Raw genomic sequence first — 12,576 nt, 5'->3', positions numbered from 1 at the left:
GCCTGAAAGCTGTTTTCTCCTCTCCTTACTTTACAGAGGAGGGAAGAAATGGAGCAGGACAGCAACTGCTCTCTGCTGCAGAACAGACCCTTTGCATCCTGCAAGTGCCTCCCTGAAGAGGGAGGGGCCGGGCCGGGAGCAGAGCCCACACCAGCGGCTGTGTGGTAGCAGGCCGGCTCCCTCCCCGGCACAGGCAGTGGGACGAGCTGCCTTACTTGACCACATGCTCCAGGATCTGCAGGCCGAAGTGCCGGACGATGGCCGTCTGCGTCTTCTCTGCCAGCTTCAGCCCGCAGGGCACACAGATGGGGCACTTCTCCTTGAACTCCTCGCAGAACTGGGGAAGCACCGGCAACACGTGGTTAAAACACAGGAGCGGGCACGGGGCGGCCAGAGACGGGGGGCAGCCGCAACTCCTCGGGAAGGACAGCATTTAGAAGGGGGGGCCCGACCCCCTCAGCGCCGCGCAGGCGCAGCCCCGCCGCCTTCCCCCACCCGCTGACGGCTCCCAGCGCCTTGGTGGCTACCCAGGGCAGGCACGTCCCCTATCCCTCACGCACAGGGCCGGAGAGGGTCCCGGAGCCGTGCGGTTGGGGCACCCGCGTGGCCGAAGCCCGGCACCTCCCCTCCCCGGCCGGGTACCTTGAGCGCCTCCAGGCGGTAACGCTGCGTAGAGGCCGGGTCCATGATGACGGTCACCGCCTTCACTAGCTGCTCGCAGAGGCTGTTCACCTGCTCCCCGACCATGGCAGCGGCCATGGCAGCTGCAGCGGCAGCCACAGCAGCAGCGGCAGCCATGGCGGCAGCGGCCACCGACGGACGAAAAGAGGGAGAGCCGCGTACCGGGCGCACGCGCGGCACCGCAGGGGCTTCCGCGCATGTGCCGGGGAAGGAGGAGGAGCTAGTTGGGAAAGAGCATGCACCGCCCCCGTTAAGAATTACAAGTCCCGACATGCCTTTCGCGGATACCTCTGCTCGTGGCGAGGTGGTGCGGCGCCTCTCCTTGCTGTGCCGCCCCACGGAAGCGCGTCAGGCAGGCAGGCAGTCAGATCAGTCAGTCAGATCAGTCAGTCCGGCAGTCAGTCAGTCAGTCCGGCAGTGGCTGTCGCTGTCGCAGTGGGATGTCGCGGGGACAGGAGCGCGTGGTGGCCCTGGTGGACATGGACTGCTTCTTCATGCAGGTGGAACAGCGCCTCGACCCGCAGCTGCGTGGCCGCCCGTGCGCCGTGGTGCAGTACACCGAGTGGCAGGGCGGCGGGTAGGTACCGGAGGCGGCGGCGATCCCGGCTCCCTGCACCCCTTCTCCGCGCGGCCCTGCACTGCCCTCCGTGTCTTGCAGGGTCATCGCGGTGAGCTACGAGGCTCGCGCCTTCGGCGTGTCCCGCGGGATGTGGGCGACAGAGGCGCGGGCGCTGTGCCCCGAGCTGGCGCTGGCGCGGGTGCCCCAGGCGCGGGGCAAGGCCGACCTCACCCGGTGAGTGGGGCTGGGGTCGGGCTAGGGGGACCGCCGGCAGCGGCGGGGGCCGCCTTGACGCGAGGCGGCGGCTGAGGCCGTGCCCGCTGCTGAGGCCGTGCCCGCTGCCCGGCAGGTACCGGGATGCCAGCGCGGAGGTGATGCAGGTGCTGTCGCGCTTCGCCGCCATCGAGCGGGCCAGTATCGATGAGGCGTACCTGGATCTGACGGGCAGCGTGCGGGAGCGGCTGAGGGCTCTGCAGGGCCGCCCCATTGCGGCCGCGCTGCTGCCCACCACCTTCGTGCAGGGGCTGCCCGACGACCCCGGCGGTCCCGAGTCTGGTCCCGGCCCACAGTCCGGCGGGAAGGGTACGCACCGACCCGGGCCAGGGCTTCGGCCGCCGCGGCTAGCGCTTTGCATACCGCAGCGGGGGGGCTCTAACGGCTTTGCTTTGAGGACTAGCAGTGCAGCAAGGAAGGAGCCCGGCGCCCTGTGTTGTCTCTGTCCCATTCCGTCGGTAATGCGCCCTGTACATCAACGGAGATAGAGAGTGGGCTGCTTTACCTCCCCTAAAGTGAGAGCGTGGTAAACGGGATCTATGTTTGCCCCCGTGAATGGCTTTTAAGGTGCCTGAGTCTCATCCTTGCTGCTGGCAATGAAGCATGTGGGTATTGGCTGGGGCTGGCTGATGCTACTGGTCCCTTTGCTGGGCTCAGCAAGAAATGCCCACACTGATCCGCTTTGTGTCATTTTGATAGAGGAGCTGCGGCAATGTGGCTTGCACGAGTGGCTGGCGATGCTGTCATTTGATAACCCCGGTTGTCCTGACCTGCAGCTGACCATGGGTGCAGTAATTGTGGAGGAAATGAGAGTGGCTGTAGAAGCAGCCACCGGATTCAAGTGTTCAGCGGGAATTTCACACAACAAGGTATGTGTGTAATACATCAGCCTGATTTCTTCTGAGGAGCAGAGTCAGAATGTAGACACTGTAGACACTTTCCTATGCACTCTGCAAAGTTTCCTATAGAAGATGAACTGAATGGGGAGTGCAGCCATGTGTGAGCACACCTTTGAGGAAATTATAGGACATCCGGGAAGGGGGGGAGTTTTTTCCCCAAAGATGTGGCCTATGCAGTCAGCACTCAATCAATTTAGTGTCTGGATTCCTGGTGTACCCTAATGAATTGCTTAGAAGACAAAGGTTTTAAAACCCCCAGGAGGGTTTTCTTCAGGAAAGAAAGAGAGTTGAGTAAACTGGCACCTTGAGTTTTAGGTAACAGTGGCTGTAGCCTGGGAATGGTTTTTAATGACGCAAATTCCCAGTGACTTGGATGAAGAACATCACCAGTTTGGGGCACTGAGGTGAGGGGTTGCTCTTCCTCTTTCTGGTCCATCAGTCTTTACCCTGCTGGCTGTGCTTTGGGTGATGCTCAGCCAGCTGCTGAGAGCAGCCGCAGGAGCACTTTGAGCATGTCAGCAGCTGCAGAAACAAACGGACTTTGATGCTGCAGCTACAGAGGATTTCCTGCTGGGAGAAATACAGGGTGGCTTATTGACAGCACCTTGCACTCCTTTTGCTGTTTGCAAAAAGGCTTATCTGTACAGATGTGACTTTTAACAGTACAAGCTCTGACTGAAAAAATAGAAGGGTAAAGACTAAATGAATGCTTTGGAACTTAAGGAATCTACATTTCGTCTTAGACTGCTGCAGGAACAACTGGAACTACTACCAGCTGTACACAGGGAGTGGAGCGAGTTCTGCACTGGCTCACCTTGAAACTAAAGCAGACTGAGGCAGAAATGAGCTAGCTGAGGAAGATCACTGATACAAAAATTTCCAGTGGAAGGGATGTTCAATTTGCCCTTTTGCTCTTTTTAATCAAGAATAGTAAAGAACATCCCTGCTATCCCTAGCAGCTTCTCCCATATCCCATTTTCTATGCTAGCATTATTTTTTCTTTTTTAAATTTACTTAAAGAGGGTAAGAAACTTATGATGTGCTGTGCTGTCCCTGAAGAATGTTGATCTATACCAGCAAGCGCAATGAAGAGATTACCAGAGCCTATGTTTGCCTGTGCAGAACACCCTACAGTGCTTCCATAGCCAGCTCAGCTCTGTGGGTACAAACCTTTTCTGCAGAGAATGAAAGGAGTGTGAGGTGCTGTCAGTATTTCACCCAGCAGGAAACCCTCTGTAGCTGCAGCATCAAAGTCCATTTGTTTCTGCAGCTGCTGACATGCACCAAGTGCTCCTGCACTGCTCTCAGCAGCTGGTTGAACGTCACCCAAGGCATGGCCAGCAGGAGTAAAGACTGATGGACCAGAAAGAGGAAGAGTAACCCCTCACGTCAGTGCCCCAAACTGGTGGTGTTTTTTGTCTAAGTCGCTGGGAATTTGTGTCATTAAAAACCATTCACTGGCTACAGTCACTCTTGCCTAAAACTCAAGGTGCAGGTTTCCTCCTTTGAGCTCATTTTATTTTTTCTGAAGAAGACCCTCCTGAGGAAGTTTTCTTCCTAGTGAGCTAACTCATTAGAGTACACCGAGAACCCAGCTGATAAATGAGACCAAATAATTGAATGAACTATTTGGGAACAGCATGGTTTTATCAAGAACCACTTGTGCCAAACTCATTTATGTGCCCTCTTTGACAGCAAAAGTGGCCTAATGTATAGAGAGAACTGCATCTGTGTGGTGTTGACCTTAAGGTTTCTAACACACCTCAGCCCGAGTTGCATAAACTGATGATGACATCCTAGCAAAATGCAACATGGCTGATGTTATCTGAAGGGCATGCATCTGGCTGAAGAAAATCTTGCTGTTTTCCATAATGGTTGTGTTCAGGGATGTTTTGAGTGGGATCCTGTGGGGATCTGTCTGAGGTCTACAAAGAGCCAATATTTTCACTACAGACTATAGAGAGGGAATGGCTGTAGGAATTCAGGTGATGCTAAGATGGGGCTCTGAGAGTTCTGGGAGATGAAATCAGAGCTGAAAGTTCTGGGCTTGAAAAGTCCAGAAACAGTCTGAAATCACCACGCAGCGCTGCTTACGCTCCTCACTGACTGCCTTTTGTGGTTCACAGGAAAAAAGCAACCAGCAGTAAGTCAGGAAGTAGCCTGGAGTTATTGCGGGCAAGCAGCAGGATGAGTCAGTAATAGGAGTGCTGTTGTAGAAATGGCAAATCCTGTTTCAGCATGTGCAGGTTAGTGAAGGAGTCAGGAAAAAACAATTATTTCTCCCCATGAAGTCTCAATGATGGGTTCAGCTTGCAGCGTTTCATGAACGGTGTGGGCAAACTTGGAATAGCCTCCAGTGAAAAAAGAATAACAATAACTGCACATCTGGAAAAAGACTGGATATGGAAAGTTGAAGGAAAGAGATCTATTTGTCTAGACGAAGAGTGAGAATGCATGTGAGACTGTAAAATAACCTATTAATAAAGATCATAGTTCAATGGGCAGGAAGGAAATTCTGCTTAGTTATAGGATGTGTGGTAAAGCAGTGAAAGAGGAAATTACTAGACTTGTTAAAAAACCCCAAACACCCAGCTAAATGGATTCTGAGCTGGTGTGTGTATTGTTGATCCTGGTGTAGATTACAGTGGGAGGGGAAGCTGTGTAGCTGATAGGCTAGAGAACATCCCTTCCAGGCTAGCAGGCCTGTATTCTGCAGATTTCCTTTTGCAACATTATGTTGCCATGGACCTCACAGAGAGAAGATTAAAATAGTGACATTGACTAAAAACAAGACAAACACAGAGATGAAGGAGCAAGACTTAGTGAGAGAAATATCCTGGGCAGAATTACAGGGATGCTCTGAGAGCTCTAGCATGCTTGCCCGATGGAAAACTAAGCCAAGCAGAACAGGTGATAGACTCAGATACCCTAAGCTACCTTAAACAGGAGCCCAGTCTTTTGCAGAGCTAAAAGTCTGGAAGCAGCAGCGTTTTCAGGGTGCGTGCCATGCACTTTTCAGCCAGTGCATGCCAAGTCCCAAATTGGGTATTACTTGGGAGCAAGCAACAGTGCAATCTGCACATCCTTCCTCGCAGCTATTCCAAAGGCAGCTCTTAGAGGTAATAAAGCACAAGCCATTAGATAAGATTCACAATAAAGTCAGTGCAGAGTTTGTAATAACAGTGTTTCCATTCTCTTGTGTGTTACAGACACTGGCAAAACTGGCCTGTGGGCTAAACAAGCCCAACCGCCAGACACTACTATCCTCACGATTTGTCCCGCAGTTCTTCAGCCAGCTGCCTGTCGGCAATATGTAAGTACTGGGGAGCTGCCTGCTTTTGTGCAGCTTGGGGCTCAAGCTGAGCTGCTCTGTGGCAAGAGCTCATATGTGAAATGCTGGTGCTATGCATCCACTATCTAGGCTTTTATAAGGAAGAGGGCCCTGTTTGTCTTCATTGTTGTGGTACTTTCTCCTGTTGGTTTGCCATCATTCCTTGGTGTGAGCAGAACTAAAGTGTCTTGGGGGTACAACACTGTTCCTGGCCACCTCAACAGAGAGCAGTGATGCTAACTGATAGCAGCCAGCAAACGCTTGTAACTCCACCGTAACTGCTTGTCAATGCTGTAAGAAATAGAGAGGAAATCCTGCCAGTAATCCCTCACAGCTGTGAGCAACAGGTTGGGAGGAGCATGCTTTGGAGCTGCAGCCCTGCCCATGAAGGGACTACACTTGAAGAGCCCACTCACATCCTGTGGGCAGCCTTTCCCTGGTTAGAGCTGTGCTCAAGATGACTGCTGGGGCGTGTAGGTGTAAGCCAGGAGCAACTGTGAGCGATGAGGCCATAGCTGTGCCCCAGTGTGAGTGACAGAACCGTGCTCCCAGAGAGCAGATGTGGCTTGGTTTTGAGCATCCACACTGTGCACAAGTACTTTTGCTGGTGAAGGAAAGAGTTGCCAGCACCATTGCTCCAAATGAATGGATTCCTGGTCCTGCACTGCTGCTCTCTGCATTCAGTGTCTCACTAGGGATGGAGAGGGAAGTGTGCAGGGAAGGGTCCTGTCTGCATAGGAAGAAGCAGGGAGTGTGCAAGGCATTCTTCAAAGTATGTTTTGAGACCACATTTTGAAGATGGAGCTGAGAAAGAAGCACTGAAACTGGGTAAACCAAGCAGCAGTTCCCACTTCATCTCCCATGTGTCCTTCCACTGTGAGCTAAGAGCTGTTTTCTACCAAGTGTTCCTTTTTGTCTTGCCATTTCCTGACTGTTTCTAGCTGTCATGATCAACTGCTGCAAGAAGACTTGGTATAGTCTCCACCTGATGTTTTGGTTGTGTTTTCTCTTTCTCTGCCACAGCCGTAACCTGGGAGGCAAGCTTGGCACTGCCATCACAGACATCCTCGGAGTAGAGTACATTGGGGAGCTGACACGGTACAGTGAGACAGAGCTCCAGACTCACTTTGGAGACAAAACTGGGTAATGATAAACCACTTGTCACAACTTGGCTCTTGGCAGGAACTGGGACTTCCTTTCAGTCACAGGTTGTTCTGCTGTGATTAGGAGGGTTGGAAGGCAAAACTTCAGGTGACAACTCTTGAGAAGCATCAGTCTGGCAGGCCTACAAATAGGTTTTCAGTCTTGCCTGCTCCCAGGCACCCTCCCCAGCATGTTTTGCCTGTCAGCCAGCTCCTCTGCCTTCCTCTAGAGTGTCTAAGGACTGGGGCCAAGCCGCGGAAGGACTCCCTGCAGGCTAGGAAGCAAGCAGGCTTAACAGTCTCATTACGGAGGAAATTACAAGGCTGGATTTAGAGCCTGAAACACCCAGAACAGCAGTTCGGGTGCCCTGCAGACTGGTGAACTGTTGCCACTTCAGGAGAAGGGGTGGAGGAATCGTGCTGACAGACAGCTTTGGCCTGAAGGGAAGCCTGCCTGTCCGCTGTGGCTGCAACTGCAGAGCTGGGGATTAGAGGCAGAGTCACAGCGTGCACAGAGCTGAAAGCATGGCTCAGCAGAAAGCTGACTTACTGCCCAGTGGTGTCTGCTTGTCTGTGACTGCCTTCACCTCACGCTTCCTCTGTGGCTTTCAGGTCCTGGCTCTATTACTTGTGCAGAGGAATTGAAGAGGAACCTGTCAAAAACCGGTACCTGCCCCAGTCCATTGGCTGCAGCAAGAACTTCCCTGGGAAGACAGCCCTGGCCACGCAGAAGGAGGTAGGAGAAGCCTACTCCTAGCATAAGGCTTGGCTTTTGTGCTGAAGAAGATGAGAACGCTAAAAGCTGAGACTAGCTTGCAAACTGTTGCTTTTCTCTATCACTATGCCCTGAAACTCAGCCTAGGGTTGGGCTGAGTGGGAGTGGGCGGTTTGAGCCCTAGAAACTAAGGAAATCCCTGTTTGACAGAAATGCATTGATGAGCTGCACAAGATGTCCAAACTTCTTGTAATTTCCATAAGAAAAACTGTGGGCCTGTGCTGTTCAAAAGGTATTCATGGTGCTAAGCTTCAAGGGCTTGGTTGCTACAGAAAAAGGTAACTAGCCTAAAAGGAGGAGGGAGGATGCACCTTGCGTGTTAGCTGGGGAGAGGTTCCCACAGATTGTGGGGAGATAGGTAGAAAGTTTACTTAGCAAAGACTAGTAGTAATGCTGGAGGACTTGTATGGACTTGTATGGAGGACTCTACTGCCTTGCCTCCAGCGCTGAATCCTTACCTGGGCCAGTTTCTCCAGGAGTACTCCAGATACAGGGCCTTACGATAGTCTGTGTCCATTCCAGCCTGATCCCTCTCCGGCACCACCCAGCATGTGCAGAGTGTTGCTCTGGCCCGGTGGCAGTGCTGTGAGCAGAGATCCAACCTGTCTGTTGCCACTGTTTTGTCAGGTGCAGCACTGGCTCTTGCAGATGGCCTTGGAGCTGGAATCCAGACTGATCAAAGACAGGAGCCAGGTAAGGAGGGGAGGCACGAGGACAGCATACCCCCTGCTTCAGGAAGCCATGCAGCCCGTTTGCACCATAAGCTGATTGCAGGAAGCTGAGGGTGCTCTGCGTGTGTGGGGAAATCTGCTCACCCTCGGATATGTGCTTGTGTGCAGAGGTGCTCAAGCAAAGAGGTGTGTAGGAGCCTCTTTGGAGGATGGTTTTGCCCCAGAACACTGCAGGGCTAAGGACTGTCCTTGTCCTGTGCTTTAGGTTGCAGGGACCTGAAAGCCACCACACCATCCTGCTGTGCTGCTGCTCCCTTGCAAGCCCTTTGCTGATGCAGCTTTGCTTGTGCTGTGGGCTGTGAGAGGAAGCGATATGCTCAAATCTAGATGTCGTAGAGTTGCAGGCCAGGGTGAGAAATCTAGATTCATTGTTGCAAAGAGGGCAAGAAAGGGTGCACAGCTGTACCAGCACTTGCTGTTCTGTGTGTCATCCCTTGGAAGATCAGGCCAGGCAGGACAAGCTGCCATCTGTCACAGCATCATCGGGAGGCGGTAGCTGATGGTGTAAGCTTCTGGGCAGCGGGACCGTCTCCTCGGCCTTTCCTGCTTTTTCCTGCAGGTGTCGCTTGAAACCCGGCTACCTCTTCTCTTTGCAGAACCACCGAGTGGCCAAGCAGCTGATGGTGGTCATCCGCATGGAGGGAAACACCCGGGTGTCGCGCTTCTGCGCTCTGGCCCGCTATGATGCCCAGAAGATGTGCAACGATGCCTTTGCCCTCATCCAAAACTGCAACGTCGCTGGGGCTCACCAGGCAGCCTGGTGAGTGTGTGAGAAAGTAGATCAGTGTCCTCACTGGGGGTTGTTCTGCTGCAGGAGGTGTAGGATGAGCACAGAAAGGAACGGGAGTGTTACACTGACTGGCAGGAAAAAGTGGACCCTGGTCCACGCACAGCAGAGCACAGAAATATTCGCTTGTTAGTGGTAGGACAGCAGTGAGAGCTGGCCTCTTCCTGCCCCACATCTGGCAAGACACTTCTTACTTCTGTACTTTGAGAAATTAAAAACCTGGCAAGCAGTATAAAAACTTTTAACTCTATTTAAAAACACCAATTTTTTAAGAACACCAATTCTTTTAAAAACACAGGTTCTATAAAAGCTGCGAGCACAGGTGGGAGTTAAGGGGGTAAGCGCTTAAAGAAGAAATCTAAAGTTCTTGTTACACCTTCTCTGGGCCGTTTTGCACTAGATCCTGCTGAAGTCTTGGGCTTGTTCTTTGCCTTGGCAGGAGACCTGGAAGCTGCAGCCGTTGGGTTGGGGTCTGCTGCTGGAGCAGTGGGAACACCGGGCTCCAGGAAGGAGCTTTGCAGCTCTAGAGCAAAGTGGTAGTCCATGTGCTCTGGGAACTCCCACACCAGCACAAGCTGGCCACACTTCTCACAGTGTTGCTGGTCCCCTGGCGAGGCAGGAGGGAGCAGGGTGAGCTCAGGAGAGGGTGGCAAATTCTGCTCATTTTCCTCCATAGCTGGCTCTGATTTCAGAAGGGTCCTAGAGCTGGGTGGAGTTGAGGGTGTTTGTGTAGCATCAGACAGTGATGTCTCACGGTGAAGCCTCCTGTAAGAAGTACAGCTCCCATCTCTGAGACTCTGCTACTGGCACAGGGGTGTCCAGCTGGGACAAGGCAGTCCTTTGCCCTGCTGGGCTGGAGAAGCTAGCTAGGCCTTGCTCTCCTTCCCTAAGGACAAAGGGTGCATTTTGGGAGGAGGCCATGGGGGCAGGAAGGAAAACAAAGGTGCATAGCTCCTGTGTTCAGTGTTACTTTATTCCTTTTCCTCCTGCTCTGAGTGAAGGCAAGAGAAGGTCCTGTGTGTTAGGCTCTGACAAGGCTGCTGCTCCCTTAAAGCCCTCTTACCGCGCCTGAGAGTCTCACAGCAGCTCTAGCCTGTTGTGGACTAAAAGTCCAGGCTGGTAGCGACCTGCCTCTGCTCCAGTGCCCTTTCCTTTGGGAAATGCTGTTCTGGAAAGAAGCTTTCTGCTCTGCCCAAGATAGCCTGCTATGTCTGAGAGATTGTTCTGGAGGCAGCAAAACTAACATTTTGCTGGAGGAAACGTCTCTCCTACCCCAGACTGCAGTTCCCCTGCCTGTGAATGTTTTATGTTGCTTAAAATTTTACCTCAAAAGACTTGTTGCTTCCCAGGCTGGTGTCTGAGCTGATGTTGGTCTGTCGTTTGCAGGTCTCCACCGCTCATATCGGTGCTTCTCTCGGCAAGCAAGTTCTCAGAGCCTGCCACACTCCTCTCTGCAGGCATCACCACCTTCATGATGGGTGATACCCAGCCTGATGGCACTGCCACTGCTGGCCAAAACACTACATCTTCCAGGAGGCCCACGGTCAGGTTCTTTAGGAGCCCAAGCAAAGACCTCAGGCAGAAGCCAGCTAATGCTATTGAGTCATTCTTCCAAAAGGCATCAGAAAGGCAGCAGTCACAGATGGCAGCAGCAACCAGCCTGCCTGCTCCCACTGCAGCATCACCTGTGCCCAGCTCCCCAGAGCACCAAGAGGGAGATGGCATTGGACTTGGCTCTGTGCAGCGTGACCTGGAGTCCCCTGTGAAGCAGAGTCTCAGAGATGGGAGCTGTACTTCTTACAAGAGGCTTCACCGTGAGACATCACTGTCTGATGCTACACAAACACCCTCAACTCCACCCAGCTCTAGGACCCTTCTGAAATCAGAGCCAGCTATGGAGGAAAATGAGCAGAATTTGCCACCCTCTCCTGAGCTCACCCTGCTCCCTCCTGCCTCGCCAGGGGACCAGCAACACTGTGAGAAGTGTGGCCAGCTTGTGCTGGTGTGGGAGTTCCCAGAGCACATGGACTACCACTTTGCTCTAGAGCTGCAAAGCTCCTTCCTGGAGCCCGGTGTTCCCACTGCTCCAGCAGCAGACCCCAACCCAACGGCTGCAGCTTCCAGGTCTCCTGCCAAGGCAAAGAACAAGCCCAAGACTTCAGCAGGATCTAGTGCAAAACGGCCCAGAGAAGGTGTAACAAGAACTTTAGATTTCTTCTTTAAGCGCTTACCCCCTTAACTCCCACCTGTGCTCGCAGCTTTTATAGAACCTGTGTTTTTAAAAGAATTGGTGTTCTTAAAAAATTGGTGTTTTTAAATAGAGTTAAAAGTTTTTATACTGCTTGCCAGGTTTTTAATGCAGAAAAGTCTAATAAATTATCTGTATCCCAAGCCTAAGAGGAACTGGACCTTGTGGATTGTGTGTGATGCTGGATGTACCCAGTTCAGCTGGTGCCTGCAAGGTTGCTTCTGCTTGCGTGGTACTAACTGAAGATGCACCCTACTCTCACATACATGTCTTGCCTTGAGTATTTCCATAGCTTGGTAGTTATGTTCCTACATCTTCCTATTCCTACTTTAAAAGCAGGCACTGTAAACACAGGGTATTTGCACTGTGTAGCAGTCCATTGTGTGATGCTTATGACCAGCTCTGGAGTGCACAAGACTTGCTGTCAATTAAGATTTGAGGAAGCTGGTGCTGCACAGGCATACTATTTGTTAGGCTTTTTAAATGTAAGCACCAGTTCCTAATAGTTGCTATTGACACATGAACAGTCTACTGCTAGCGTCCCTACAGAGGGATGGGAAACATGCCAGACCATATTTTCCCTCCTTCCCAGACTTAGCAATACTGTGTGTAACTTGATGACAGGTATTTGTTTTGACCCTGTGATGCTGAATGGCCTGGTCAGCTCTTTGGGCCATAGTTCACATCAGGGTGCCTACCCCAGTGCTCCACAAATTACAACAGCCAACAAAGCAGAATAGTGTGGAGGGAGCAAGTGGGCACTGAGAGGAGGAGAGAACCAGCTCCAGGGCAAGGGCTGTGCTTGCCCGCAGCTGCCTGGCAGGGCTCAGCTCCGTGCTACACTGCTGGCTGCCTGGAGCCTGACACTCTTCTGGAAGTGCTGCCGCCAGTGATTTGAACTTGGCTCTTGGGGCAGGGGGAGGGGATGTGCCACGTCAAGGCAGCACTGGGTGGGGTTTGGAAATTGCTGAGCATTTCGTCAGCTGCAGGAGGAGAGCAGGCAGTGGATAATGATGCAAAGTGCAGCAATATTTGCATGTGCCGTTTCCCTGTCTTCTCTGAACTGCACCATTCTACTTGGAGCTGTTGAGCTGCTTTCCTTCCAGCAGACAGCCTGTGCCAAGAAGCTGCCACATTACTGTCAGTGGGG

At 52.5% G+C, this 12,576-nt stretch overlaps 2 protein-coding genes across 7 annotated transcripts in view; one reads left to right on the top strand and one right to left on the bottom strand.

Moving 5' to 3' along the window:
- Positions 1-958, bottom strand: part of XPO5 (exportin 5) — a 31,954-nt gene extending 30,996 nt beyond the window's left edge. For all 5 annotated transcript variants that reach the window (XM_080615189.1, XM_080615190.1, XM_080615191.1 and 2 more), the window contains exons 1-2: positions 643-958; positions 216-337 (exon numbers count right to left, since the gene is read on the bottom strand). In XM_080615189.1, coding sequence (XP_080471315.1) covers positions 216-337; positions 643-954 — 434 coding nt within the window. In that variant the 5' untranslated portion in view covers positions 955-958. The remainder of the gene's footprint in view (positions 1-215; positions 338-642) is intronic.
- Positions 959-961: 3 nt separating this feature from the next.
- POLH (DNA polymerase eta) lies at positions 962-11,564 on the top strand. 2 transcript variants are annotated; one of them, XM_080615194.1, is made up of 10 exons: positions 962-1,258; positions 1,340-1,474; positions 1,590-1,822; positions 2,213-2,382; positions 5,622-5,725; positions 6,767-6,886; positions 7,498-7,621; positions 8,288-8,353; positions 8,988-9,151; positions 10,565-11,564. In XM_080615194.1, the coding sequence occupies exons 1-10, from the start codon at positions 1,122-1,124 to the stop codon at positions 11,415-11,417; spliced, it is 2,106 nt and encodes a 701-aa protein (XP_080471320.1). In that variant the 5' UTR covers positions 962-1,121; the 3' UTR covers positions 11,418-11,564. The 2 variants fall into 2 exon arrangements, with proteins under 2 accessions (XP_080471320.1, XP_080471321.1); XM_080615195.1 differs by lacking the exon at positions 6,767-6,886.
- The last annotated feature ends 1,012 nt before the right edge of the window (positions 11,565-12,576 follow it).

The sequence above is a fragment of the Psittacula echo genome (genome assembly GCF_963264785.1).
Source record: "Psittacula echo genome assembly, chromosome: 4".
Taxonomy (NCBI): Eukaryota; Metazoa; Chordata; class Aves; order Psittaciformes; family Psittacidae; genus Psittacula; species Psittacula echo.
This window is presented reverse-complemented; position numbering and strand designations above follow the sequence as displayed.